Raw genomic sequence first — 27,268 nt, 5'->3', positions numbered from 1 at the left:
ACACGAGCTCCTCTTCCTCGGGCGCCTCTGCCATGGCCTCTTACTCTTCTTCCGTGCCTATGGCCTCTTTGATCCATGCTTGCAAACAGCAATACAGAGGCGGCATCTTTTGTAGAGGGATGAGGATTGATTGCTGATTGAAGAGTTGTGCAGACAAGTTTCACACAGGTGCATTGGAGATTCATAATTATGCAAGTAACTTCTATCAGCTGTGAATAGATGTTTTCCTTTTGTTCAACACAGTGAATCCAATGGAGTTTGGGATCTTTCAATGAGATCAGTGGTGACTGTTTTGACAAAGGGTCTGAAAAATGTGTGAAACAAATGAAAAAGTGTTAAGGCATTTGAAAGAGAAGATTTCTGCTGTGCTAAGAATGTGATGATGAAGATCAAGTGGATCCCAGTTTCACTGAGCGTGTCTTAGCAGATGAGAAAAACTGTTATGTCATGTATGGAAGCAAATAAGAGACATAATGTTTTGAAATTTAACAGCCTATGAATAATTGATTTTGAATTATTTTACTTTGGAAACCATGTATCTGAATTTATTTGTTTCGAATTTACCTCTATGAAATTTAAATATGAAAATTCTTGATTTCCAATTTAAAAACCTGAATTTAATGCTCACAAATTCAGATTTAAAAAAAAACAATTTACAGAATTTCAGATAAAATAAATTCAGATTGATCAAATTTGATTGCTCTTATTCAGATCTCAAATTTCAAGTTAATACTTTTCAAAGAAAACATATGTCTAATTCGACTGCTCAAATTCAGATCGAAAAATTCAAGTTAAATATTCACATGGTAACATCCGGGCTACCCAGGATAGGAAATCAAACGATTACATATATGTAATTCCAATATATGGAAAACAAATGATTAAACCGAATCATTGAACCGAACCAAGGAACCGAACCGACGTCGGTCGAAAAATAATAATAATAATAGTTCCAAAAAATAATTAGCAACAACATACTTTTGTTCTGTAGAGTCTGATTGTACATAAACAGCAAACTTACCGGAGCGCCTTCGTTTTCCCTAGAAGTCATCTTCTTAACAGGTTTAATATCCGTGCCTTCTTGGATCATGACAGACAGTCAGGTTGTCGTGCTCTGATAGGCCGCCCGACGTCGGTTCATTGGTTCGGTTCAATGGTTCGGTTCAATGGTTCGGTTCAATTGGTTCTGATCAATGGTTCAGTTCATTGGTTCGGTTCAATGGTTCGGTTCAATTGGTTCTGATCATTGGTTCGGTTCAATGATTCGGTTCATTGGTTCGGTTCAATGATTCGGTTCAATTGGATCGGTTCAATGCTTCGGTTCAATGGTTCGGTTCATTGGTTCGGTTCAATGGTTCGGTTCAATTGGTTCGGTTCAATGGTTCGGTTCAATTGGTTCTGATCAATGGTTCAGTTCATTGGTTCGGTTCAATGGTTCGGTTCAATTGGTTCTGATCATTGGTTCGGTTCAATGATTCGGTTCATTGGTTCGGTTCAATGATTCGGTTCAATTGCAGACAGGCTCTGGGCTCAACTGTTTTTCCTATCCTGGGTAGCCCGGATGTTACCATGTGAATATTTAACTTGAATTTTTCGATCTGAATTTGAGCAGTGGAATTAGACATATGTTTTCTTTGAGAAGTATTAACTTGAAATTTGAGATCTGAATAAGAGCAATCAAATTTGATCAATCTGAATGCATTTTATCTGAAATTCTGTAAATTGTTCTTTTTTTGTATCTGAATTTGTGAGCATTAAATTCAGGTTTTTAAATAAAGAATTTTCATATTTAAATTTCATAGAGGTAAATTCGAAACAAATAAATTCAGATACATGGTTTCCAAAGTAAAATAATTCAAAATCAAGTATTCATAGGCTGTTAAATTTCAAAACATTATGTCTCTTATTTGCTTCCATAGTCATGACATTTATTTCTTGGATCAGGTTTAGTGGGGTTCGCGACCCTCTGGTGGTTCATGAGGGAACTGCAGGAGTTCGTGAGACACACTGAATGTTTCCATTATTTTAACAAAAAATGGCAAAGAAATGTTTAGAAATAACTATAACGCTAACAAAAACCTCAAAAGAGATATAAATAAATGTTCTACTGATTGAAAGTGGAGCAGCTCTCAGAGGGTTCCTCAAGTCAAAGAGGCCGGCTGACAAATTCTTTTTAAAAGCCAAAGGTTCAGTCACGTGACTCGTGTTCAGTGTGTTATTATGTGTTTATTTCTAATATCTGAAGCGACCGGCAGCTGACGACGTGTTTGATGGAGTGAAGGGTGAATGATGTTGGATGTTGCTCTTATTTAAACTCACATCCTGTTGTAAATACAGTCAGAATAATCAACTGTAGACTTTGAGGGTAAGAATATTGTTCATATGAATATGAGATGACGAGAGAATGTTCTTGACTCTCTCTGCCTCTATCTCTCTCATTCAAAGTGCGTTAGAGATGCGTCACACATGATCAGTGTGTGTGTGTGTTTGTGTGTCAGATCTCATTGTTTTAATGTTTCACTGGGTTAGTAAATGTGTTCTGCTGACTTCAGCATTACAGTTCAAATGTGACTTCAGACAAAAAGTCTTTTTGTGTTTCATTTTCAAAGAAAAACTTTTGGTTTTGATTGCGTGAGCGACTCACACATGACAGTAAAAGTCCTTTAAACACCTTCACTGCATCACTCACGACCATTCAAATTCAGGACGAATAAAGAAAAGACTTCTTCTGTCAGTCTTGTCGTATCAAAAAAGTTTCGCGTTAAAAATCTTGAATGTGATACTCAGTGATGATGATGATATATAGATAAGACTTTATATCAGAAGATCATCTGTGATGTTTCCTCATACTGAACATAACTTCACATGTTTACTTTTCTGAATCTGAATGAGGACATTCCACAGACGCACAAAGAATAATACAACTGTGGTTGTTTGTACACTTCAGTGCTCGTTTGTGTTAACATGTTTCACTAACAATTCAACAACACAAATAAAATGTCACACTCTCGTGTACTGTCAAAACACTCACGAGCGCGTAACTGCGGGAAGTGCGCGTTCGTGATAAAGGAGTGAGCGAGCGCGCGAGTGCGTGTGAAGCGGTGCTCGTGACGTCACGCGCGTGAGATTATTTTGAACGGGGGTCAAGATGGCGGAGACGAGCAGGTTAAAGCATCGAAATCACATGGGACGGAATGGCACCGGTACCGAATACACCGAAGGTAAATTACACATCGAGGTGGACAAACGAAGCGCGACACAGCGCGTTTGTGCGCGTTTAACGGTCGCGGCGGCGCGTGATAGTCTGTTGGCGGGAGGCGCGTGCAGGCAGGCCAGCTCTTTCGCTGCAGTAAAATAAATAGTGAATTAATAAATATATAAATATCTCTCCTTGAATGAGTTTGTCTTATATTCTGCATTACCGACCGATGTGTGGCTGTAAATATCTGAATTAAGTCAGTATTCAAATTTAGACCGTAAATCCTGTCAGGTGACAACAAGCGTCTGACAGGTGAATAGAAATGATGTTTGTCTTTAAATTGTTAACGTTATAGATTCATAGAGAGAGATTCATTTGTGTTTAATACTATTGGCTCATACAGTAAATCTGGATAGAATGTAAATTTGTGATTTATGTAAATAAGACTGTTGTTGTGATTATATGTAACGTTAACGGTCGAATCTTTGATGCTTTGGATTTAAAGGCTTTCGATGTCATTCAGATCTTTATGTTTAAGGTTGTATATTATTTTTAAAGTACTCGCATGTGTACTCACAATAAAAGAAGTTTACTGCTTTTTAATTCAATTAAAAGGTGTTTTACAGTAAATACATAGATGTGTTAAACACACAAGACAAAAAGGGCATTATGAAGTACAAAGAATACATGATATTATTGCAAATCTTTCATAAGATTTACCCTGCTGTTATTTAAAATAATAATGTGTGGCTCTGTATTTAACTGTTCCAGATAGAATACTGAAGATAAAGTCAATAATGATGACACATGAAATAGTATTTTGTTTCTCAGGGTGTCTGCTACTGTAAGTGTGATGCTGTTATGATGTTATTACTCTTGATAGTGACACGATGTTCTAGAGAAGGAATCAACATCACGTGTGTTTGGATCATATATAATCAACATTTATTCAGAGTGTTATTTATCCATCGTAGTGCTGGAGGTTCTGGAGATGGAGTTCTTATTTGTGTTTCATTAAAGAATACATAATTAGGGATTTTCAATGTCCTATGTTGGTTTCTGGAGTGTCCAACAACAAGTTTATGTAGATTGAAGGTGTTAAACACTATTATTTTGTAATCAAAGGCTGTTATTCTTCCCTTACTTCTTGACTGACTCTCAGATGATTCGTTCCGCAATTCATCTGTCTAATCCCCTCCTATCCGCTAGCCTAGTCTGATGTGATTGGTCAGAGGGTCTAGTCTGATGTGATTGGTCAGAGGGTCTAGTCTGATGTGATTGGTCAGAGGGTCTAGTCTGATGTGATTGGTCAGAGGGTCTAGTCTGATGTGATTGGTCAGAGGGTCTAGTCTGATGTGATTGGTCAGAGGGTCTAGTCTGATGTGATTGGTCAGAGGGTCTAGTCTGATGTGATTGGTCTACTGTGAAGAATGCTCACGAGCTAGTGTTTGGGGATGAAGAGTGAAGGTTTCGCGGGCAGTCCTAGCAAAAAGCAGGCTGGGACTATATGTAGTGACGTAAATCCGCGGCGGTTCATGAATCGGACTACGGACAACTCGTTTGCTGTATTCAGAGTCGACTCACTTTTTCCCATATATTAGGGCAGGGCAAAAAAAATCGATTTAAAATGCGTTTGATTAAATATCGATTCTCAAAAGCTGTGAATTTTTTTTCCTTCATATTTCCGCACGCATTGAACATTTATTAATGTGAATGATTTTGCTACTACTATTCACTAGATGTCACTTTTCTACATCAGTAGGAACTTTACAGGGAGTGTATCGTTCATTCATTGCTTCATTAACATGGTGGATGTGGGTGTGTCATCTAATTTAACATCACCTTCACATAAAAGACACCGGTTCATATGATTGCAGGCCCTCTTTAAAGCTATTGTAAAAATTTTGTTCGTTATACTGTATCTTAAATGTAAAATGACCTGCTCTGTTTCAATATACCATATTGTGTTTAAAGTTTAGTATACAGGTTTGTGCCTCTTCGTTTCATTTTTTAATTGACCATTGTAATATGATATTTACTGATCTTTTTTAGAAATATTTATAGGATATGTATTAAATCTATAATCATTTAGTCTCTGATGTTTCTCCAGAAGTGAATGAAGCAGTTGTTCAAATACATGAGCTCAGTTTGTGACTAAACTCTGATGGAGAGGTTTGTGAGATTTCAGGAAATATCTGGGACTCAGTGATGTCTCTGAGAAATATGAAAGAGATGTGTGTGTGTGTGTGTGTGTGTGTTTGGAGAGCTGAATGTAATGTTAACCTCTTCAGGGCGTTGTTTCTTGTTTGTGGGTAATTGTCTTTATGACATTCATAGATCGACAAGGCTTTGCTTAAGCCAGGACTATGCTTTAGTTCAATTAGGATATTAAGTCGCTTTTATTAAATGGTCTTAGATAAAAACATTTTGAGCATCTTGAGACCAAACATGTTTAAATAAATGTCAGGTTAAGTTTTTTGCAGTTAAGAAAGCTCAAACTTTCATTTTAGTCTTGGATTAGTCCTGCGATTGTCTCTTTACATGAGTTATGATCATATTCTCACATGACTCAAGTGTTGTCTTCATTGTGTTGTGTTGTGTTTTGTTATTGTTTCTTGAGCTGATCATGTTTGACACACGAGTGTGAATTACAGCGCTGTCTGTTCCCTCTAGTGGCAGAAATTCTCTGAGGTTGTGTTGTAGTGTTTCTCTCAGGCATCAGTGATTTGTTCTACTTGATCTGTTTTGTGTAATTTTCAGAAACTATGGTTGTAGTGTCATTGTGTGTGTGTGTGTTTGCAGGCGTGTCTGGGGTGGAGGATGTTCGGCATAAGATGGACTCGGATGAGATAGATGATGAACCTCTGCTGGAGGAGGTCAAGGTGTCCGGTCCGGTCCAGATCGTCATCGCACATGAGGACAATCACGAGTTTTCACTGGCTGAAGATGTTCTGGAGAGGATCCTCATGCAGGAGCACGTGCGAGATCTCAATGTGGTGGTGGTGTCTGTGGCTGGCGCCTTCCGTAAGGGCAAATCCTTCCTGCTGGACTTCATGCTCAGATACATGTACAACCAGGTCAGAACAGAACACCTGTATGTAGTGTCCTCATCATCACGTGATCTTCCTCAGGCTCGCTGTGACCTCATTTCAGGTCTCAGGAGGACAGGGCTTTCTTGTTCTTGTGTACTGACAGTGTGAGGTTGAATCTCTTTAAACTGAGTCAAAGGCTCCGACACAACAGTGGTCCGCGGTGTGAAATGTTCGTAATGAAACCTTACACATTAAAATGTAATAACATGTGATCATATGACGGGTGTACTTGTGAGTCTTTGGATCGGCTTTAAGCAGCTTTGGGCTTGATGTGATTTTGCGGAAACTCTCTTTTGTGTGTTCAACACAAAGTCTTTTGTTTTGCTGTTGAGAGTTTTGTTATGGGGTGTTTGGGGTGGACGTCACCCCTGTGCTGTACATACAGTCAGTGTTGTTATGTCATAGTTCCCATCAAAATGAGAATTCAGTCATCAAACCTGCGTGAGCGTCTTTCTGCAACAGAACACAAAAGAAGATATTTTAAAGAACAACATTGAACCTCTGAAATATAGAGATTTACAAAGGCTGTTACACAGCTGTTCAACTGGATGACTCCGCTGGTTTTATTCAGAGTTAAATTGAACTGGAACTATTGTTTAGACATCCGTGATCCGTGTTATGCCACATGCAAAGTTTGTGTGACGTGAGAACTCATTCTTTATGGTGTTTGTGTCCGCAGAGCTCAGGCTCGTGGTTGGGGGGGAATGATGATCCTCTGAAGGGCTTCACCTGGCGGGGCGGCTGTGAGCGAGAGACCACGGGTATTCAGGCCTGGAGTGAAGTGTTTGTGGTGGAGAAACCTGACGGCAGTAAGGTGAGAATGAGCTGAACCAAGGGGCAATCTTGTGGTCTCTCTCATGAAACCAACACGGAAGTGACTAAACCTGCAATTTACAGACTGGCTGCTATAGCTGACTCCAAAACACAGCAGAATCTCATTGAGCCCAATGTTAAAATGACCAACAAAAAAACATGTTTACAGCCTGGTACAAAAATGATTTTGGTCTATATAGGTCAACTGTTAGGGGGGTGAATTGTTTTATAACTCATCTGTTTAGATTATATTAAGACTTAAAAATCTGCATTATTAAGGGCGTGGCCACTTGAGTGACAAGTGTCCATTTAGCTTTCACATGCACATGTTTTTTGGTAGTTTCAGGTAATTTACCTCGAGAGCAAGCTGTAAACCGCTGTAACCGTTTAAATGTAAACCTCCAATACGTCGAGCTTGGCGGCTGTGGTTTGTTTTCATTAACCAGGCACATCAGCTCTACCCACGTCTTGCCTCTATGCCCATTTTCGATTTGTCCGGGAGTCACGCGCGATGATGCGATGCCAAGAAGGCAATGACCGTCTCTGCTTACATTAAGCTTCATTTTTACTCTTCACAAACCTATGGGTGATGCCACAGACACTACGTCCATAAAGCTGAACACATGACGGCTTTCTGTAAGAAAGACACACAAGAACAGTTCTGAAAGACAAACAGAAGTCATCAAAACTGAAATAATCACTCCTTAATTTTGGCCGCTTTGAAACCATGTGACGTGTAAAATACTCTTGTCCTGCTGTGTTTTTACTGAGTGATTATTGTGACATTTTTGTGTTATCTTGTGCTCATTTGTTAAATCTATTGATGTTGAGATGAATTATTGCAAATCATAATTCCTTTCTTAGAAATGTCATATGATGAAGGCTAACAGACTCATAAAGCAGCGCTCACATTGATTAGATATTCCTGGAGAGCTCCTGGTGTGAATGTGCCCATGGGTTTGTTGTGTAAGATCAGACGTGTGTGTGTGTGTGTGTGTGTAGGTGGCTGTGCTGCTATTGGACACACAGGGAGCGTTTGACAGTCAGTCCACCATTAAAGACTGTGCTACACTGTTTGCTCTCAGCACTATGACCAGCTCGGTGCAGGTACAACACACATCACATCTTCATCACATGAGAAACATGACAGAACATGTGCGAAACATCCTGTCTATCTTCCTTCACAGGTTTATAATCTTTCCCAGAACGTTCAAGAAGACGACCTGCAGCATCTTCAGGTGAGACGAGGATTGAGCACTGAAGTGAGGGTGTGACATAACAGTACATTAGTGATTTATTGCTCTGTTTTCTGTTGAAGCTCTTCACAGAGTACGGCAGACTCGCCATGGAGGAGATCTACCTGAAACCGTTTCAGGTACCCTCAGAAACAAACTACTGCCTAAAATAAAAACCCTATTTTTCATGACACATTGCAGCATTTATTGTAAATAGATTTCAATGTGGGTCATTCTCTTTTTTATAATTCATGTGTTAAAATCTGAAAATGCACGTCCAGCCTCTAGTGACTATCCATCTAAAATGACGTATGTACGACAGCTTGGGCGGAGCATCCGTTAACTCCTCCCCTTCAACTGCTAGTCTGCTGCCAGTTCCATTTTAAATGTAATGGCTGTTTTTATACATTAAATCGCAGCGAAAACACAAGTCCCGCCTACTATCTGTTCCTCATTTGAAATTCGGAAATGCATCAGAATACAATAGTAAAAATAATCGCAACATCCAGTTCACAGGGACTTTAATTCTTTATAATCAATGCACAGAAACACTGTTTTGCCTGTATTCTTTCTCATCATTCTGCTTAAAATCTACATTTATATATATATATTTTAATTGTTTATATTTCAGTCTGTTTATTTACATAAACATTTACTTTATTTTATCCTTCACTTAGCACCTTGTTTTAATTTAACTTAAATATTTGTACTTATTGTCCGTCTTTTGTTTTTGTATGTCTAATGCTTTGGCAAAATTGTAAGCACACACAACCATGCCAATAAATACCTTGATATTGAAAATACTGTCACTTAAACGTGTGTGTGTGTGTGTGTGTGAGAGATGGTGACATGTGTTACGCAGTGATGTGATATCTGTGTGTGTTTCTGTATACAAATGTGTGTGTGTGTGTGCGTGCAGTCGCTAATGTTTCTCCTACGAGACTGGAGTTACCCTTACGAACACGCTTACGGACTGAGCGGAGGAAATCAGTTCCTGGAGAAGAGACTGCAGGTGGGTCACGTGACACATGTGGTTCTTGCTGTATGTGTCACTCAATAACATGTGTGTTGATCTTGTGAATCCTGAATCTCAGGTGAAACCGAATCAACACGAAGAGCTGCAGAACGTCAGGAAACACATTCACTCCTGTTTCTCCAACATCAGCTGCTTTCTGCTGCCTCACCCCGGCCTCAGAGTCGCCACCAACCCAAACTTTGATGGGCGGTTACGAGGCAAGACACGCCCCCTGAGAAAATAGTGTTTGGTCCCTTTTTATTTGGACATTTATTCTATATTTCTATTTCATTTCTCCGGTGTGTAGATATCGATGACGAGTTCAAGCGTGAGCTGGTAAATTTGGTTCCACTGCTGTTGTCTCCAGAGAATCTGGTTGAGAAAGAGATCGGTGGGTCTAAAGTCACCTGTCGAGATCTCCTCCAGTATTTTAAAGTAAGATGCTGTCTGTTCACGACACACACAGACTCATCATCCATACCTGACGACCACGATGATCAGACGTGTGTTCTCTCTATCAGGCTTACATGAAGATCTATCAGGGAGAAGAGCTGCCGCACCCCAAATCAATGCTGCAGGTCTGAATGTGCTGACGCTCAACATGTTAACCATCTGATGAAAGTGTGTCATGTGACCTCAGGCTTTAGCTCCATGTCTCATGTCATCAGGATGTTTGTCTTTGTGTTGGTCAGGCGACGGCTGAAGCCAACAATCTGGCAGCAGTAGCGGGAGCTAAAGACACATACAGCAGGAGCATGGAGCAGGTGAAGCACGTGAGGTCTTCACACTGAAATCTCTGCTCTGTCCGCCCGGCCCGTGATCAGGTGTTTACCTCTTGTGCGCAGGTGTGCGGAGGAGACAAACCCTACATCGCCCCCGCTGACCTGGAGCGCAGTCACAGCGACCTGAAGCAGAGCAGCGTCCGTCAGTTCCGTGCCGTCAAGAAGATGGGCGGTGAAGACTTCTGTCGGCGCTATCAGGAGCAGCTGGAGCAGGAGATCGACCAGGTGTACGCCAGTTTCGTCAAACACAACGGCGGAAAGAACATTTTCTTTGCGGCGCGCACACCCGCCACGCTCTTCGCCCTGATGTTCGCCATGTACATCATCTCTCTGGTTACGGGCTTCGTGGGTATAAACTCTGTGGCGGCGTTGTGTAATCTGATGATGGGCGTGGTGCTGGTGTCGCTCTGCACCTGGGCTTATGTCAAATACTCGGGCGAGTTCAGAGAGGTGGGCAGCTTCATCGACTGTGTGGCAGAAACTCTGTGGGAGCAGGTGTGTATCTCAACCTCACAAACAGTCATCTCTCCGCGTCTGATCTCGGTCTCATTCATTAATTTCTCATCTTCTGTTTTCTTTCATTCTGGTGTTCAGGATTCTTTTTTTTGTGTCTAGAATCATGTTGTGTATTACAGATCTTCATTTAAACACATAGTGAAGCGTTTAGATTTCAGGAGCGCTTAATTTTATATTAATTCAGTTCCATTCATATTTTTTTGGGGCGTGTGATGTTTTTATTTTTCATGTTCATTTTAGATTTTTTGAATGACAATAACCTTATTTATTGCTGAAAGTGACTTGACATACAGCGCCCTATCATCATCGGTGCACTGCAGCGCCAGGCGCGACACAAGTGTTTATTACTAGTTTCAGTCCCATGCAGTTCACATTTTCACGTCATGCACCACGTTGTTTAAATATCAAATGCATTTGTGTCCATGGGCGTCCTGGTCTGAACACAAGGTGTGTTTAGTCGCATTGTTGGCGTGTTGCTATTTTAAGGCAACTGAAATGGACTGCTCACTGACCGACTGAAACCTGCTCTTAAGTCGATGGCGCAATATGTTTTGAGGGTTATTCAAATATTAGGGTTACAATGTAAAAGATAATTATTGTGTACATAGGATATAAAAATCCGGCTTGTCCTGTAGATGGTCTGCTTGCATGAATTAACCTCGGGCATGAGCAGACATTTCCTCTCTGGAGAAGCGTTCAGTCTGCGGTGTAAATAGCGAATCCGCCATGGGGTGAGCGCAACTGGCTATTAAAGGTCCAGAGTGTAATATTTTGCAGGATCTATTGACAGAAATACAATAAAATATACATAAGTATGTGTTCAGAGGTGTATAAAGAGCTCACACAATGAAGCGTTATGTTTTTATACCTTAGAATGAGAGATTTCTATCTACACACACCACGGGTCCCCTTGTATATAATTGGCCTTGTTCTCTCAGCCGTCGCTGTGTTTGGAGTGAGAGGGGTGGAGTGAGCGGCTGGTTGCAATTCACAACCTTGCCGCTAGATTTCACTGACTGTACCTTTAAAGGGAATGGGAGCTCTGATTGGTTTACGGCACGTTTTGCCCAAAACACACCCATTACTCCTTAAGAAAATATGGACAACTGTTATAGACCATGCGCTGGACACGCCGGACATTTTTCTTGTCATTTAACTAGCAAAAGTGGATTCAGACACACCCTGAGTGCACCTGCACCACTCGCTTTAGTCCATGTGTTTAGATCCTTAAAACAGTGTTATGATCTTGAGTGCATGATCACTGTGATCTGATTTCAATGAATATTGTAAGTGATGAGACCTCCTGCAAGGCTTTCTGTCTCTCTGTAATGTCTCCATCTTTTCTCACTTCATGCTCAAACAGAGGACACCCAGGAAGGTGAGATGTCAACTCTGCCCTCTAGTGGCCATACTGTGCATCATTCACCCGTGTGTGAGTGAGAGACATACTAACACTCGCTCCTCTTTTCAGGTGTTTTCCAAACTTTTTGAAGTCGCCAGGAGTAAAGTGACGCTGGGCGCTCTGATGCCATCCCAGAGACAGAGACTTTCATCAAACAACAACCTCAAGAAGAGAAACTAGCCCATAATACGCTCTGTGTTACCTCAGAGCCGGCTCTCTCCTGACCCTTCATCTTATCTGTCTGCTGTCTGAGGTGGTGACCGTTCTAGACTTGAGGAAAGTGTGTGTCTGTGAGCTCACACGCGCGGTTTACACAGACGTCACATCATCAACACTTTTATACATGAAACTGAAGTCATGTGACAGTATTACAGCTGGAGATCAGACGCTGAACTTCATCATTCCCTCCACACATCTGATGTGTCCTGTACAGTCTGGATTTTTAAACTCCTCACTTATAAGGCATGTGTATCAGATAGACGTGTATAATGAAACATTTTCTATCCTTTTTTTGTAGCCGGAAGAACAAATGTTTCATGTAGGCCACAGATGTTTATTTGAAACAATGCTTTTGTGTTGAGGACATGCGCACACACACATTTTTGTGTTCATGTCATGTAAACATTCCAACTTTGTCAAGCATCAGAATGTTTATAATGTCGTTTTGTTATTCCTTTAATTTATTTTTCAATTTGATTAAAATGCATCACTATATATGAACTATTGTGTCTGATTTTTCATTATTAATGATTCACAGCAGCATTAATGTAATGATGTTTATGAAAGAGGGCTGTCCATTTCATGTACTGTCACATGTTTATTTGATGTATCTCAACATCTTTGGTTTTTCTCATCATCTTCAGCTATTTTCAACTTAGTCACTTTGTTTTTGGAGTTTCTGGAGTATGCAGAATGACCGCTATGTTGAAATATGGAAATAATATGTGATCATTGACACACGTTGATCTGCAGCCTTGTGTAACTTTAAACATGAAAACATCTCTATTGAAACAAATAAATGATTCTCATGCAGGGCCTCAAATGAATCAATTCATTGGTCTTTCTCTTCTTTTTTCATGTTTTTATGAATGATTTTCTGTTGTTTTGTTGTGCCGTTTGCTCAGAACTCTCTTTGTCCTTTTTTATCGTCTCTGTTTTTGTGAGTAATAAAAAGAGCGACAGACTTTCTACTGAACATTGATTCAATGCTTCCTGATGTTCGGTGTTTATTACAATTTTGGTGTCATATTGTTTTTTTTCCACACAGACACATCAAAGTGAAGATTTCCCAGAGATGTGAATTTTTTTATTTTTCAAGTATTTAAGCACCATCTATTCATAGACCTTTAGAATATTGATTTGATAAAATATGAAAGATATTGAGGTCAGTTAGAATGTCACACATTACACGCATACCAGATTTTCTTCTGTGTAATGTGAATATTACGGCACAGCGGATGATAAAACATAACATGACATTAATAAATGAAAACATCAGCAGAAATGAATGAGATTTAAAGGCTGAAAGTCCCATTCTCGCTTCTGATGTCAAATATAAAAATTTCACTGGTGTACATCACCATGTAAAAGACTAGAAATAAAAGCCCAGTTCACACAAACTCTAAATCTGAATCTGATATATGCACAAGAAAGACGGTTCCTATTTCTAAATGAAACTCAACTCAAACAGAGCGTCACTTTAGTGTTTTTGTTAAAAACAGATAACACATGATTCACAGAGTTTGTCATGATGTTGATTTACAGTGTTTTTGTTCATAATCATCAGAACACATTGCTCAATATTGTGATCATGTTTGTAAAACTCACAGCTCAACTGAGAATCATCTTTAAAATGACATGAATTCTCTTCTCATTCCAACACAAGCACCAATAAAACTGCGTGTAGATGTTTAGGGTCTTCTCAACTTCACAACCTGACAGAAACTGAATAAGAGAATTGTGTTGGAGAGAGTGGTGGGTTCAGGTGAGATACACCACACGTGTGTGTGCAAACCAGCTTTCTCAATGTGAAACACACAGTACTGCTGTACACACAACTGTCTGTGTGAAGATCTTTACAAAAGTGATGGAAATATTGAGAAATGTGTCTTAACCATCATGAACAAAACCGGCGATCGGCCCTTCAAGCTCTCACCCTGCACCTCACAGACACTGAAGACACCTGATGATGAACTACTGGCCTTAACCCCACCCCCTACCCATCAATCATCAGACTCCACCCTCATCTGTGCGTGCATCAGCACACTCTCCGCCCCCATAGAGATGACATGACACACAGGAGAGAGACGAGGAGAGATGTCAATCATCAGATGAAGTTATTTGAGATCTGACGCTGGTGCTCAAACAGGTCCTCCACATCTGCACTGTATGCGTCACCTAGACGACCAGAGAGAAGTTAACAGTTAACCAATCAGCACGCGTGAGAGGTTTGACGTCACATTCTCAATCAATCATCTCACCTGCGTGACAGCCGTACAGAAACACACGTGCTCCGTCATACCTGCAGCGACAGCGCATGACATTATTCTGAAAGTCTGACTCAGCCATGTCCAGCGAGGGGTTAACCTCCACCTACAGCACACACATTTACATTTACATTTACATTTAGACATTTAGCAGACGCTTTTATCCAAAGCGACTTACAAAGAGTTTAGGAGCAATAAGCGATAGTTCATACAGGAGCCATAATACATTAGGTGCCAATACAAAGTTACTGGTTTCAACAAAAGCTAGACCACTACCTGTTGAGAGAAAGGGTTAGTGTATTTTTTTTGTTGTTTGTTTTTTCATTTTTTCATTTGTTTGTCAAGTATTCACAGAAGAGATGGGTTTTAAGAAGTGTTTTAAATGTTGTGAGAGATGTGGTTGAACGGACAGAGTTAGGAAGAATGTTCCACCAGGAAGGAGTTGTGAATGAGAAAGAGCGGGAGAGCGATTTACTGCCCTTATGAGAAGGCAATACAAGCCGCCGCTGGTTTGCTGAACGCAGGGATCTTGATGGGGTGTAGGAGTGCAGGAGAGTGTGGAAGTAAGCCGGTGCAGATCCAGTGATAGTCCTGTAGGCAAGCATTAGTGACTTGAATCTGATACGGGCTGCAACCGGTAGCCAGTGAAGAGAGATGAAAAGGGAGTCACGTGAGCCCTTTTGGGCTGTTGGAAGACGAGGCGTGCTGCTGCGTTCTGAACCAGCTGAAGTGGTTTGACAGCCTTTGCAGGAAGACCAGCAAGGAGAGCATTGCAGTAGTCCAACTTTGAGATTACCAGGGCCTGGACAAGGAGTTGTGCCGCATGCTCTTTCTAATGTTGAATAAGGCATATCGGCATGACCGTGTTGTCTTTGCAATGTGATCATTGAAGGACAACTGTTCATCAAATATGACTCCGAGGTTCCTGGCTGTTTTGGAATGGGTGATTGTGGTATTGCCAAGATGGATGTTGAAATCGTGTTGGACCGTAGGTTGTGCCGGAAACACGAGTAGTTCGGTCTTGGCAGGGTTCAGCTGGAGGTGATGGTCTTTCATCCAAGCTGAGATGTCCTCGAGGCAGGATGTAATGCGAGCTGCTACAGTGGTATCGTCTGAGTGAAACGAGATGTAGATCTGGGTGTCGTCGGCATAACAGTGATATGAGAAGCCATGTGCCTGAATGATGGGTCCCAGTGATGTCGTGTAGATGGAAAAAAGCAGCGGTCCAAGCACCGACCCCTGAGGGACCCCAGTGATCATGTGGTGAGCCGTGGACAGCGAGCCCCTCCATGACACCCTGAAGGATCTGTCGGAGAGGTAGGATTTGAACCAGCAGAGGCGTGTGTGGAGAACACACACACACACACAAACACACACACACACCACACACACGCACAAGCACACACACACAAAAACAACACCACAGCATGAGAAACTGACTTGTGGATGTCGGAAAGAGCTGGAATTAGCTCGAGCTGTCCACAGGAGACACACACACAACAGAACACACACACAAAAACAACACCACAGCATAAGAAACTGACTTGTGGATGTCGTAAAGAGCTGGAATTAGCTCAAGCTGTCCACAGGAGACACACACACAACAGAACACACACACACAGTGTGTTGTGTAAGGGAGAGTCGTGGTCAGTGTTGTTATTTCTGCTGTCTGTTCACCTCAACTGAATAAAACACTTCAGTCCTGCTGTGACCAGAAAAGAATCTTGAATGGCTTTCCCATGTGCTGTGACACACAAACATTAACACTGAATGACTTGAATAACGACCAGTTTATGACATTCAATGGAAATGTTTGCTGCTTAAGTTCTCTGAGCTGAAATTCAAAAGGTTCCATTAGATGCTGGAATAAGTGTATTTAAAGCCTCGGGCGGGATGGAAACATGACTGAGATGATTCTGTGTTATCACTGACCGCACTCATGTGTTTAAACACCCACACACACTCTCACACACCATGCTTACAAAAGTTCTTCTCAGAACAGATCCCACTTCACCACCGTCACACTGCTGTTACACTTTTATAACCAATAACAAAACAATGGGCCTGTGCTAATGTTTCTTGTAGCTTCATCTCATTTGTGAATCTGTAAACCGTTTCCATCAGACGTGTTTCCCACTAAACAAAAGCAGCCTTCAAATAAAACTGAAAGAAAGATTTTTCAGATGAAGCCCAAACTCTGGCGTGACAATAAACGTCTGTGACTCTCTCACTCTCTCATTACTCTCCACAATAATCAAGGTCATTTTCTCAAACCTCTCCACATTTGCTCAGAGGGTTTTTCACACGAGAAAAATAACAAGCACACTTTTTGTGTTTTCATGTTTATTTTGTATAAAACTGTCTGCTGTTACTCTCACTCTACCCCCAAACATGTCTGCATTCTCACATTTTCAAATAAACATCATTTACTTTGACGTATGAGATGACCAGGTCAAAAATGACAGCAAATACTTTGATATTTTTATCTTTGTGCAGACACACACACACACACACACAATCACACTCCCATACATGTTGTTATTCTCAGTACGTATTACTATAATCTTATTGTTTATAAACTCACCTGGAAGATATAATCCCCCGGACGCACATCTGTGATGTCCACCCACTGACAGTCAATGTCATGACGGTACGTATCCCAGCAGCCCACAGAAATACCCTGATCACCCATGTTATAACACGAGAAATGCTTTGACAGACCTGTTCACAGACACACAAAACACAGTTACATATGTATGTTCAGAAGAACAGATTCACGGGTCGCTCAGTTGGACGGAGGTCAGAGGTCAACATCATGCAGACGTCTGAAAATAAACACACTTTCATAAACAATAACACTTCTGTCTATGTTTATAAATGAAAAAACCTTGCTCTCCATTAAATCTCATTCATGTCTGTGAGGAATAAATGCCATATTAAATAGAGATATTTTCTGAAGGCTTTATTGTATTTACCGTTGGGACAGTACGTGTCCTCCAGACAGAAACTGGCTTTGTGACCCTCAGCGACCTTTGTGCCATTCAGGGTCAGAAGGTCATAATGTGTAAAGATCTCAATACTGTGATAATGTCTGTAAAAGAGAAAAGAAAAGAAAACATCACATCTTAGAATGAATGAGAAGACAATGACTGTCACTGGACTCATTGTCTTCAACACTCTCTAATCTAACAGCTGTCATGTGACCACAATCCTGCCCTTTCATTGGCTCTTGAAACATCACGTGATGACTTCTGTGAAGTGTGTTATATCAGCGCTGCTCATTGACAAAAAAGAGCTTAACACACACGCACACGCACACACACGCACGCACGCACACACACACACACACACACACACCTGTGGCACTGGTGCCAGGTCCAGGATTCTTTGGTGGCTCGCGGTCTGAAATCGGCTCGTCCGAGGTTCATGATGCGTGAGGAGAATCGCAGCAGACGCCGGTGACCATACGGCCAGTGCATGCGCGCCGCAGATGATGACAGACAGTTCTCCTCGTGTGCGCAGGTGAGCAGGTGAAGCGGACGGTCCTCCAGATACGCGCTCTCCTGAACCAGCTGAGCGTCCACCACCAGATCAGGAGCGGCTGAGAACAAAACATACAAAGATTCACACTGAAAGCCATTCCAGAATACACTAGATTGGGTTTGTACAGTTTCAGAGAGTGACCTCCTACCGTCTGTACAGGTGACCCCGGCCGCTCTGGCTCCGCCCCCTCGAGGACAGTACACCTGGGTGTTTCGCCGGCACTGCTGGATGGACATCTCTGGCCCGACACAGTGAGTCCCACTCAGAATCACATCCTCAGACCCAGAGCTGCTCGACCAGAACCCCGTCTCCTGCACAAACACACCTCAAAAAGTCATCTGACTGAAACACAAGTTTTGTAAGGTATGGAAATACTTTAGAACACTTTGGATGTTAATGAGGTATAAAGCAAAGAGATCACCAAACAGAGGACTAGCTTTCCTCGGCAGTACATTTAAAATAACATCAGGTTTACAGTTAAAAAATGTATTGCATGACGTCCCCCCCCCCCCCCCCACACACACACACACACACACACACATGTTGGGTTTTCATGTTTTATGGGGACATTCCATCGACACAATGGTGTTTATACTGTACAAACTGTATATCATATTCCCTCTAAACCTCACAATCACACAACACTTTCTGCTCATTTAGATTTTCCAAAAAGTTGATTCTGTATGATTTATAAGCTTGTTTCCTCATGGGGACATTTCGTCCCCATATTGTAGGTTTACCCTTCTCTCTCACACACACACACACACGCTGACTCATCAGGAGTTCACAGTGATTCTATTAATGGCTCTCACTATTACAGTTAATTGACGGACATTATCAAATATTTTCCACCGTCTATTTAGCATGCACCACTTTTATAAGAACACAACTGTGATCTATTTTGAGTTTGTTTTCTCTCTCAGAGTTTCCTGAAACTGCAGAAGTCTGTAATTACTCTCAGCAGGAGAACTGAATGTGATGTTTGTACCTGATGGGCTGTAGAAGCGAAGCCGAAGCCGAGTTGTCTGCACACCACCATGGCTTCAGTAATGCTCCAGTTCTCACTGCACACTGAACCCCAACGCTTCTGACCGTTCACCTCCATCAACACCTCCACACGACCCTCCGCCGCCTCCCGACCGCCCGACAGACGCACCTGTGAAACACACGTGCGTGAAAACATCTTTATTGGATTTAATAATGCATGAATCGTTGTCATCAGTCTATTAAATGTGTGTTTGTGCCTGTGACAGGTGTGTGTGTGTGTCTGACCGTGGTGGACAGGTGTGTTTGGGGGACGTTGCAGCGCACAGATGCATCCTGGTTGTGTTTGCAGGAGTGTAGTGGAACCTCCTTAAAGCGACACTGTGTGATGGATCTCTCTCTCCCTGAACACTGAACAGCGTTCATATGGATCGGTCCAGTGCCTGCACACACACACACACACACACACACACAAAGACACACAGTAGAGGCTTTCAGACACGTGTGAGTGTTGATGTTCCACATGTTAACATCTGTGTCTCCTTTTCACCGCCTTCAGTTCACTGGCTAGAAATACTTCTTCATACACTTGTGTTTGTGTTTACACTTGTGTTTGGCTGAAAAGTCCGAATCTGGCCGGATCACAAGACAAACCTGCGCAGACGCATGTGGTGCAGACGCTCCTGTGATGTGGACGGTTTTTCAAACGACACACATTTAATAGATGAAAATAGCAGCGGGCTGGAAACTTGTGTATGTATAGACACATCTCCCTGTAATTTGTGTAGTTAGGTTATGCTGTCATCACAAGAGACGCTCACATCACCCCACACTATCCTCAAGCTGAGCAAGAATTCCTCTGAATCAGCCGCACAACACACATCAGACGCTCGTGCGCGTTCATTGTGTTCTGCAGATGATTGGAAATGGAGAGCACAAGAACCAGAAAGTGAACCAAAGGAAAAGGCGTGAGTTCTTCTGCTTTGATCTTAAATGAGTTTCCGGTGGAGTGATGAGGGATCAGGAAAGATCAGATCAGACGCACGCACAACGATTCCTTCTGCCGTTCAAACCACTGAAGAGTTTAGAGTTACAATCTCAACACACATCTCTATGTTTTTTTAAATGTTTTGCATAAAATCATCACATGCATAAAGAACATTCGCTGGAAATATAATCTTGATATGAACAGTGTCAAAGATGAATCTGAATGATTCATATAAATTGATGTCTGGTTTTATTATCATTCATCAGAAAAAGAAGATGTCCATGTGTGCTGGAGTGACCTTGACCCGCCTGTGCTCCTCTGAAAGCGTCTCTGGCCGAGCCCAAGCCCAGTTCTCTACACACCACACTGGCTGCAGACACATCCCACAGATGATCACACACCGTACCCCATTTGCCCTCTCGAAGCACCTCCACCCGACCCTCACCCACACGAGCCCCCGCTTTCAGACGCACCTGCACACAACACATGTATGAGTCATCTCATCTAGATCTTAGATCATGAACGGATTCATAGCATTATGAAGATCATTGAATGCAAATGTTTGGGTTTTTACATTCAGGGTGGGCGGGGCTTGTGGCTGTCCAGAGGCGGAGATCCTGGAGAACTGAGGTCCGGGGACGCAGCGCACCACCGCATGCATGCCACCGCTGCAGGGAACGTCAGTGCGCGGGACAGAGAGACGAACGTGACACTGAGCCAACGAAACCTCTGTCCCTGAACACTGAACCCTCTCCACCCAAGAACTCTTCTTACCGACCGCAGACCTGCACACACACACACGGACAGAATACAGACGGACGTCTCAAACTCATCTGCTCAAAATAAACACTAAATGAAACGTTACCGTGTGGCTGAATCCTCCATCTTTGAGTCCCACAGTTTCCTGTACAGGAGGAAGAAACACAAACCATAAAACAACAGAAGCATTTGAAACTCAATAAGCAGACGTCTGGAACCAAATGTCATGTTTGTGTTTCATGTGTCTATATGAAGAGTTCACAGTTATATGACAGAGAATCTCACACACGCTGCCAGAGGTCAAATAAACACACTGGTTTTGTGGTCATCAGACAAACACAAAGAGATCTCAATGTTCTCCAGTCAAACGTTCTTTTCTGTCTTATGTTATTTCTCTACACATATATGTCAGGCTTCATCTGAGCAGAACTTCATGTGGAGGACATGCATGAGAGGAGGAGAAACCAGGCGTAGTTTGGTCCAGAAACCATCAGGAATGTTCTCTACCTTCTGAGGAAAACCACACGCGTCTGGAATCCCACACATCACAATCCCACAAAGAATGAACGTGTGTGTTTGCTTCAGCGGAAAAAAAATACAATTCATCCCAAAACCTTCAGATGCATGAAAATATGTTCGAAGAGGATCCACGGCCAAACAGAGTCACTTCCAGGACATACATCAATGGTCAGAACAGAAACAGATCAATAAACTCAATAAAAAATCTGAAACAATTAAGATTCGGACAATCCAGAACAAATCCAACAAGATTCTCGGTGAGGAAATAAACCATAAGCTGTGTGTTTCTTCCAACTACATTTGCAACATTAATGTGTGTGACAGGCACAAGCATTACTGCACCGCATCGCAAGAAGATCACATCGAAAATAAACTTTCTCTCACAATAACACAGTTGAAGTGAAACAACAGAGAGAAACTATTGAGTCACATGGGTGGAGTCATGAACCTACTGACACAAACTAACTATTAAAAATCACCCATTGTGTGTGTGATGTGTGTGTGAGGTGAGCAGTGTGTGTGTGATGTGTGTGTGAGGTGAGCAGTGTGTGTGTGATGTGTGTGTGAGGTGAGCAGTGTGTGTGTGATGTGTGTGTGAGGTGAGCAGTGTGTGTGTGATGTGTGTGTGAGGTGAGCAGTGTGTGTGTGATGTGTGTGTGAGGTGAGCAGTGTGTGTGTGATGTGTGTGTGAGGTTAGACAGTGTGTGTGTGATGTGTGTGTGAGGTGAGCAGTGTGTGTGTGATGTGTGTGTGAGGTGAGCAGTGTGTGTGTGATGTGTGTGTGAGGTGAGCAGTGTGTGTGTGATGTGTGTGTGATGTGTGTGTGAGGTGAGCAGTGTGTGTGTGATGTGTGTGTGAGGTGAGCAGTGTGTGTGTGATGTGTGTGTGAGGTGAGCAGTGTGTGTGTGAGGTTATACAGTGTGTGTGTGATGTGTGTGTGAGGTGAGCAGTGTGTGTGTGATGTGTGTGTGAGGTTAGACAGTGTGTGTGTGATGTGTGTGTGAGGTTAGACAGTGTGTGTGTGATGTGTGTGTGAGGTTAGACAGTGTGTGTGTGATGTGTGTGTGAGGTTAGACAGTGTGTGTGTGATGTGTGTGTGAGGTGAGCAGTGTGTGTGTGATGTGTGTGTTAGGTGAGCAGTGTGTGTGTGATGTGTGTGTGAGGTTAGACAGTGTGTGTGTGATGTGTGTGTGAGGTGAGCAGTGTGTGTGTGATGTGTGTGTGAGGTTAGACAGTGTGTGTGTGATGTGTGTGTGAGGTGAGCAGTGTGTGTGTGATGTGTGTGTGAGGTTAGACAGTGTGTGTGTGATGTGTGTGTGAGGTTAGACAGTGTGTGTGTGATGTGTGTGTGAGGTGAGCAGTGTGTGTGTGATGTGTGTGTGAGGTGAGCAGTGTGTGTGTGATGTGTGTGTGAGGTTAGACAGTGTGTGTGTGATGTGTGTGTGAGGTTAGACAGTGTGTGTGTGATGTGTGTGTGAGGTTAGACAGTGTGCGTGTGATGTGTGTGTGAGGTGAGCAGTGTGTGTGTGATGTGTGTGTGAGGTGAGCAGTGTGTGTGTGATGTGTGTGTGAGGTTAGACAGTGTGTGTGTGATGTGTGTGTGAGGTTAGACAGTGTGTGTGTGATGTGTGTGTGAGGTGAGCAGTGTGTGTGTGATGTGTGTGTGAGGTTAGACAGTGTGTGTGTGATGTGTGTGTGAGGTGAGCAGTGTGTGTGTGATGTGTGTGTGAGGTGAGCAGTGTGTGTGTGATGTGTGTGTGAGGTGAGCAGTGTGTGTGTGATGTGTGTGTGAGGTTAGACAGTGTGTGTGTGATGTGTGTGTGAGGTTAGACAGTGTGTGTGTGATGTGTGTGTGAGGTTAGACAGTGTGTGTGTGATGTGTGTGTGAGGTTAGACAGTGTGTGTGTGATGTGTGTGTGAGGTTAGACAGTGTGTGTGTGATGTGTGTGTGAGGTTAGACAGTGTGTGTGTGATGTGTGTGTGAGGTTAGACAGTGTGTGTGTGATGTGTGTGTGAGGTTAGACAGTGTGTGTGTGATGTGTGTGTGAGGTGAGCAGTGTGTGTGTGATGTGTGTGTGAGGTTAGACAGTGTGTGTGTGATGTGTGTGTGAGGTTAGACAGTGTGTGTGTGATGTGTGTGTGAGGTGAGCAGTGTGTGTGTGATGTGTGTGTGAGGTGAGCAGTGTGTGTGTGATGTGTGTGTGAGGTTAGACAGTGTGTGTGTGATGTGTGTGTGAGGTTAGACAGTGTGTGTGTGATGTGTGTGTGAGGTGAGCAGTGTGTGTGTGATGTGTGTGTGAGGTTAGACAGTGTGTGTGTGATGTGTGTTTGAGGTGAGCAGTGTGTGTGTGATGTGTGTGTGAGGTTAGACAGTGTGTGTGTGATGTGTGTGTGAGGTTAGACAGTGTGTGTGTGATGTGTGTGTGAGGTTAGACAGTGTGTGTGTGATGTGTGTGTGAGGTGAGCAGTGTGTGTGTGATGTGTGTGTGAGGTGAGCAGTGTGTGTGTGATGTGTGTGTGAGGTTAGACAGTGTGTGTGTGATGTGTGTGTGAGGTTAGACAGTGTGTGTGTGATGTGTGTGTGAGGTTAGACAGTGTGTGTGTGATGTGTGTGTGAGGTTAGACAGTGTGTGTGTGATGTGTGTGTGAGGTTAGACAGTGTGTGTGTGATGTGTGTGTGAGGTGAGCAGTGTGTGTGTGATGTGTGTGTGAGGTTAGACAGTGTGTGTGTGATGTGTGTGTGAGGTTAGACAGTGTGTGTGTGATGTGTGTGTGAGGTGAGCAGTGTGTGTGTGATGTGTGTGTGAGGTGAGCAGTGTGTGTGTGATGTGTGTGTGAGGTTAGACAGTGTGTGTGTGATGTGTGTGTGAGGTTAGACAGTGTGTGTGTGATGTGTGTGTGAGGTTAGACAGTGTGTGTGTGATGTGTGTGTGAGGTTAGACAGTGTGTGTGTGATGTGTGTGTGAGGTGAGCAGTGTGTGTGTGATGTGTGTGTGAGGTGAGCAGTGTGTGTGTGATGTGTGTGTGAGGTTAGACAGTGTGTGTGTGATGTGTGTGTGAGGTGAGCAGTGTGTGTGTGATGTGTGTGTGAGGTTATACAGTGTGTGTGTGATGTGTGTGTGAGGTGAGCAGTGTGTGTGTGATGTGTGTGTGAGGTTAGACAGTGTGTGTGTGATGTGTGTGTGAGGTGAGCAGTGTGTGTGTGATGTGTGTGTGAGGTTAGACAGTGTGTGTGTGATGTGTGTGTGAGGTTAGACAGTGTGTGTGTGATGTGTGTGTGAGGTGAGCAGTGTGTGTGTGATGTGTGTTTGAGGTGAGCAGTGTGTGTGTGATGTGTGTGTGAGGTTAGACAGTGTGTGTGTGATGTGTGTGTGAGGTTAGACAGTGTGTGTGTGATGTGTGTGTGAGGTTAGACAGTGTGTGTGTGATGTGTGTGTGAGGTGAGCAGTGTGTGTGTGATGTGTGTGTGAGGTGAGCAGTGTGTGTGTGATGTGTGTGTGAGGTTAGACAGTGTGTGTGTGATGTGTGTGTGAGGTTAGACAGTGTGTGTGTGATGTGTGTGTGAGGTTAGACAGTGTGTGTGTGATGTGTGTGTGAGGTTAGACAGTGTGTGTGTGATGTGTGTGTGAGGTTAGACAGTGTGTGTGTGATGTGTGTGTGAGGTGAGCAGTGTGTGTGTGATGTGTGTGTGAGGTTAGACAGTGTGTGTGTGATGTGTGTGTGAGGTTAGACAGTGTGTGTGTGATGTGTGTGTGAGGTGAGCAGTGTGTGTGTGATGTGTGTGTGAGGTGAGCAGTGTGTGTGTGATGTGTGTGTGAGGTTAGACAGTGTGTGTGTGATGTGTGTGTGAGGTTAGACAGTGTGTGTGTGATGTGTGTGTGAGGTTAGACAGTGTGTGTGTGATGTGTGTGTGAGGTTAGACAGTGTGTGTGTGATGTGTGTGTGAGGTGAGCAGTGTGTGTGTGATGTGTGTGTGAGGTGAGCAGTGTGTGTGTGATGTGTGTGTGAGGTTAGACAGTGTGTGTGTGATGTGTGTGTGAGGTGAGCAGTGTGTGTGTGATGTGTGTGTGAGGTTATACAGTGTGTGTGTGATGTGTGTGTGAGGTTAGACAGTGTGTGTGTGATGTGTGTGTGAGGTTAGACAGTGTGTGTGTGATGTGTGTGTGAGGTTATACAGTGTGTGTGTGTGATGTGTGTGTGAGGTTAGACAGTGTGTGTGTGATGTGTGTGTGAGGTGAGCAGTGTGTGTGTGATGTGTGTTTGAGGTGAGCAGTGTGTGTGTGATGTGTGTGTGAGGTTAGACAGTGTGTGTGTGATGTGTGTGTGAGGTTAGACAGTGTGTGTGTGATGTGTGTGTGAGGTGAGCAGTGTGTGTGTGATGTGTGTGTGAGGTTAGACAGTGTGTGTGTGATGTGTGTGTGAGGTTAGACAGTGTGTGTGTGATGTGTGTGTGAGGTGAGCAGTGTGTGTGTGATGTGTGTTTGAGGTGAGCAGTGTGTGTGTGATGTGTGTGTGAGGTTAGACAGTGTGTGTGTGATGTGTGTGTGAGGTTAGACAGTGTGTGTGTGATGTGTGTTTGAGGTGAGCAGTGTGTGTGTGATGTGTGTGTGAGGTTAGACAGTGTGTGTGTGATGTGTGTGTGAGGTTAGACAGTGTGTGTGTGATGTGTGTGTGAGGTTAGACAGTGTGTGTGTGATGTGTGTGTGAGGTGAGCAGTGTGTGTGTGATGTGTGTGTGAGGTGAGCAGTGTGTGTGTGATGTGTGTGTGAGGTTAGACAGTGTGTGTGTGATGTGTGTGTGAGGTTAGACAGTGTGTGTGTGATGTGTGTGTGAGGTTAGACAGTGTGTGTGTGATGTGTGTGTGAGGTTAGACAGTGTGTGTGTGATGTGTGTGTGAGGTTAGACAGTGTGTGTGTGATGTGTGTGTGAGGTGAGCAGTGTGTGTGTGATGTGTGTGTGAGGTTAGACAGTGTGTGTGTGATGTGTGTGTGAGGTTAGACAGTGTGTGTGTGATGTGTGTGTGAGGTGAGCAGTGTGTGTGTGATGTGTGTGTGAGGTGAGCAGTGTGTGTGTGATGTGTGTGTGAGGTTAGACAGTGTGTGTGTGATGTGTGTGTGAGGTTAGACAGTGTGTGTGTGATGTGTGTGTGAGGTTAGACAGTGTGTGTGTGATGTGTGTGTGAGGTTAGACAGTGTGTGTGTGATGTGTGTGTGAGGTGAGCAGTGTGTGTGTGATGTGTGTGTGAGGTGAGCAGTGTGTGTGTGATGTGTGTGTGAGGTTAGACAGTGTGTGTGTGATGTGTGTGTGAGGTGAGCAGTGTGTGTGTGATGTGTGTGTGAGGTTATACAGTGTGTGTGTGATGTGTGTGTGAGGTGAGCAGTGTGTGTGTGATGTGTGTGTGAGGTTAGACAGTGTGTGTGTGATGTGTGTGTGAGGTGAGCAGTGTGTGTGTGATGTGTGTGTGAGGTTAGACAGTGTGTGTGTGATGTGTGTGTGAGGTTAGACAGTGTGTGTGTGATGTGTGTGTGAGGTGAGCAGTGTGTGTGTGATGTGTGTGTGAGGTTAGACAGTGTGTGTGTGATGTGTGTGTGAGGTTAGACAGTGTCATGACATCAGTTCTTGAGAGAATAGAATATTGGAGTGAGAGTTGTGGTGTTGTTGTGACTAGAAAAGAAAAGAATGATTTCAAGAGGAACTGGACATGAAAACACACTGTGATGAAAAGAACGTTTCTGAAACGCCCTGTTCACTTCAACAGCACAGCCACACTGACTCCATCCAAAACACACACACACTCGCATACAGACACATTGCACGCACGCAGACACACACACACGCACACAGACACACACACACAGGCACGCAGACGACATATCAATTCAAATGAAAATATTCAGTTCTTTGCCATCATTCAACAGATTGTTTAAAACATAAA

At 43.1% G+C, this 27,268-nt stretch overlaps 2 protein-coding genes across 7 annotated transcripts in view; one reads left to right on the top strand and one right to left on the bottom strand.

The window, feature by feature from the left end:
* The first annotated feature begins 2,248 nt into the window (after positions 1–2,248).
* zgc:158270 (uncharacterized protein LOC791213 homolog) lies at positions 2,249–13,243 on the top strand. 6 transcript variants are annotated; one of them, XM_056734705.1, is made up of 14 exons: positions 2,249–2,365; positions 6,002–6,276; positions 6,971–7,105; positions 8,107–8,211; positions 8,292–8,342; positions 8,423–8,479; positions 9,259–9,351; positions 9,434–9,572; positions 9,662–9,789; positions 9,876–9,932; positions 10,023–10,118; positions 10,200–10,631; positions 12,016–12,030; positions 12,124–13,243. In XM_056734705.1, the coding sequence occupies exons 2-14, from the start codon at positions 6,034–6,036 to the stop codon at positions 12,232–12,234; spliced, it is 1,662 nt and encodes a 553-aa protein (XP_056590683.1). In that variant the 5' UTR covers positions 2,249–2,365; positions 6,002–6,033; the 3' UTR covers positions 12,235–13,243. The 6 variants fall into 6 exon arrangements, with proteins under 6 accessions (XP_056590683.1, XP_056590679.1, XP_056590677.1 ...); XM_056734701.1 differs by lacking the exon at positions 2,249–2,365 and adding an exon at positions 3,087–3,221 and having other exon boundaries at positions 10,047–10,118; XM_056734699.1 differs by lacking the exon at positions 2,249–2,365 and adding an exon at positions 3,087–3,221.
* Positions 13,244–13,376: 133 nt separating this feature from the next.
* Positions 13,377–27,268, bottom strand: part of LOC130410179 (lysyl oxidase homolog 4) — a 15,496-nt gene continuing 1,604 nt past the window's right edge. The window contains exons 5-15 of the mRNA XM_056734698.1: positions 20,921–20,959; positions 20,630–20,840; positions 20,354–20,528; positions 19,356–19,510; positions 19,072–19,239; positions 18,232–18,394; positions 17,898–18,141; positions 17,516–17,631; positions 17,125–17,261; positions 14,535–14,646; positions 13,377–14,451 (exon numbers count right to left, since the gene is read on the bottom strand). Of these exons, the coding sequence (XP_056590676.1) occupies positions 14,381–14,451; positions 14,535–14,646; positions 17,125–17,261; positions 17,516–17,631; positions 17,898–18,141; positions 18,232–18,394; positions 19,072–19,239; positions 19,356–19,510; positions 20,354–20,528; positions 20,630–20,840; positions 20,921–20,959 (1,591 nt within the window). The 3' untranslated portion in view covers positions 13,377–14,380. The remainder of the gene's footprint in view (positions 14,452–14,534; positions 14,647–17,124; positions 17,262–17,515; positions 17,632–17,897; positions 18,142–18,231; positions 18,395–19,071; positions 19,240–19,355; positions 19,511–20,353; positions 20,529–20,629; positions 20,841–20,920; positions 20,960–27,268) is intronic.

Source organism: Triplophysa dalaica, chromosome 21 (genome assembly GCF_015846415.1).
Source record: "Triplophysa dalaica isolate WHDGS20190420 chromosome 21, ASM1584641v1, whole genome shotgun sequence".
Taxonomy (NCBI): domain Eukaryota; kingdom Metazoa; phylum Chordata; class Actinopteri; order Cypriniformes; family Nemacheilidae; genus Triplophysa; species Triplophysa dalaica.
The sequence above is the reverse complement of the archived record's forward strand: the minus strand, read 5'-3'. Positions and strand labels throughout refer to the sequence as shown.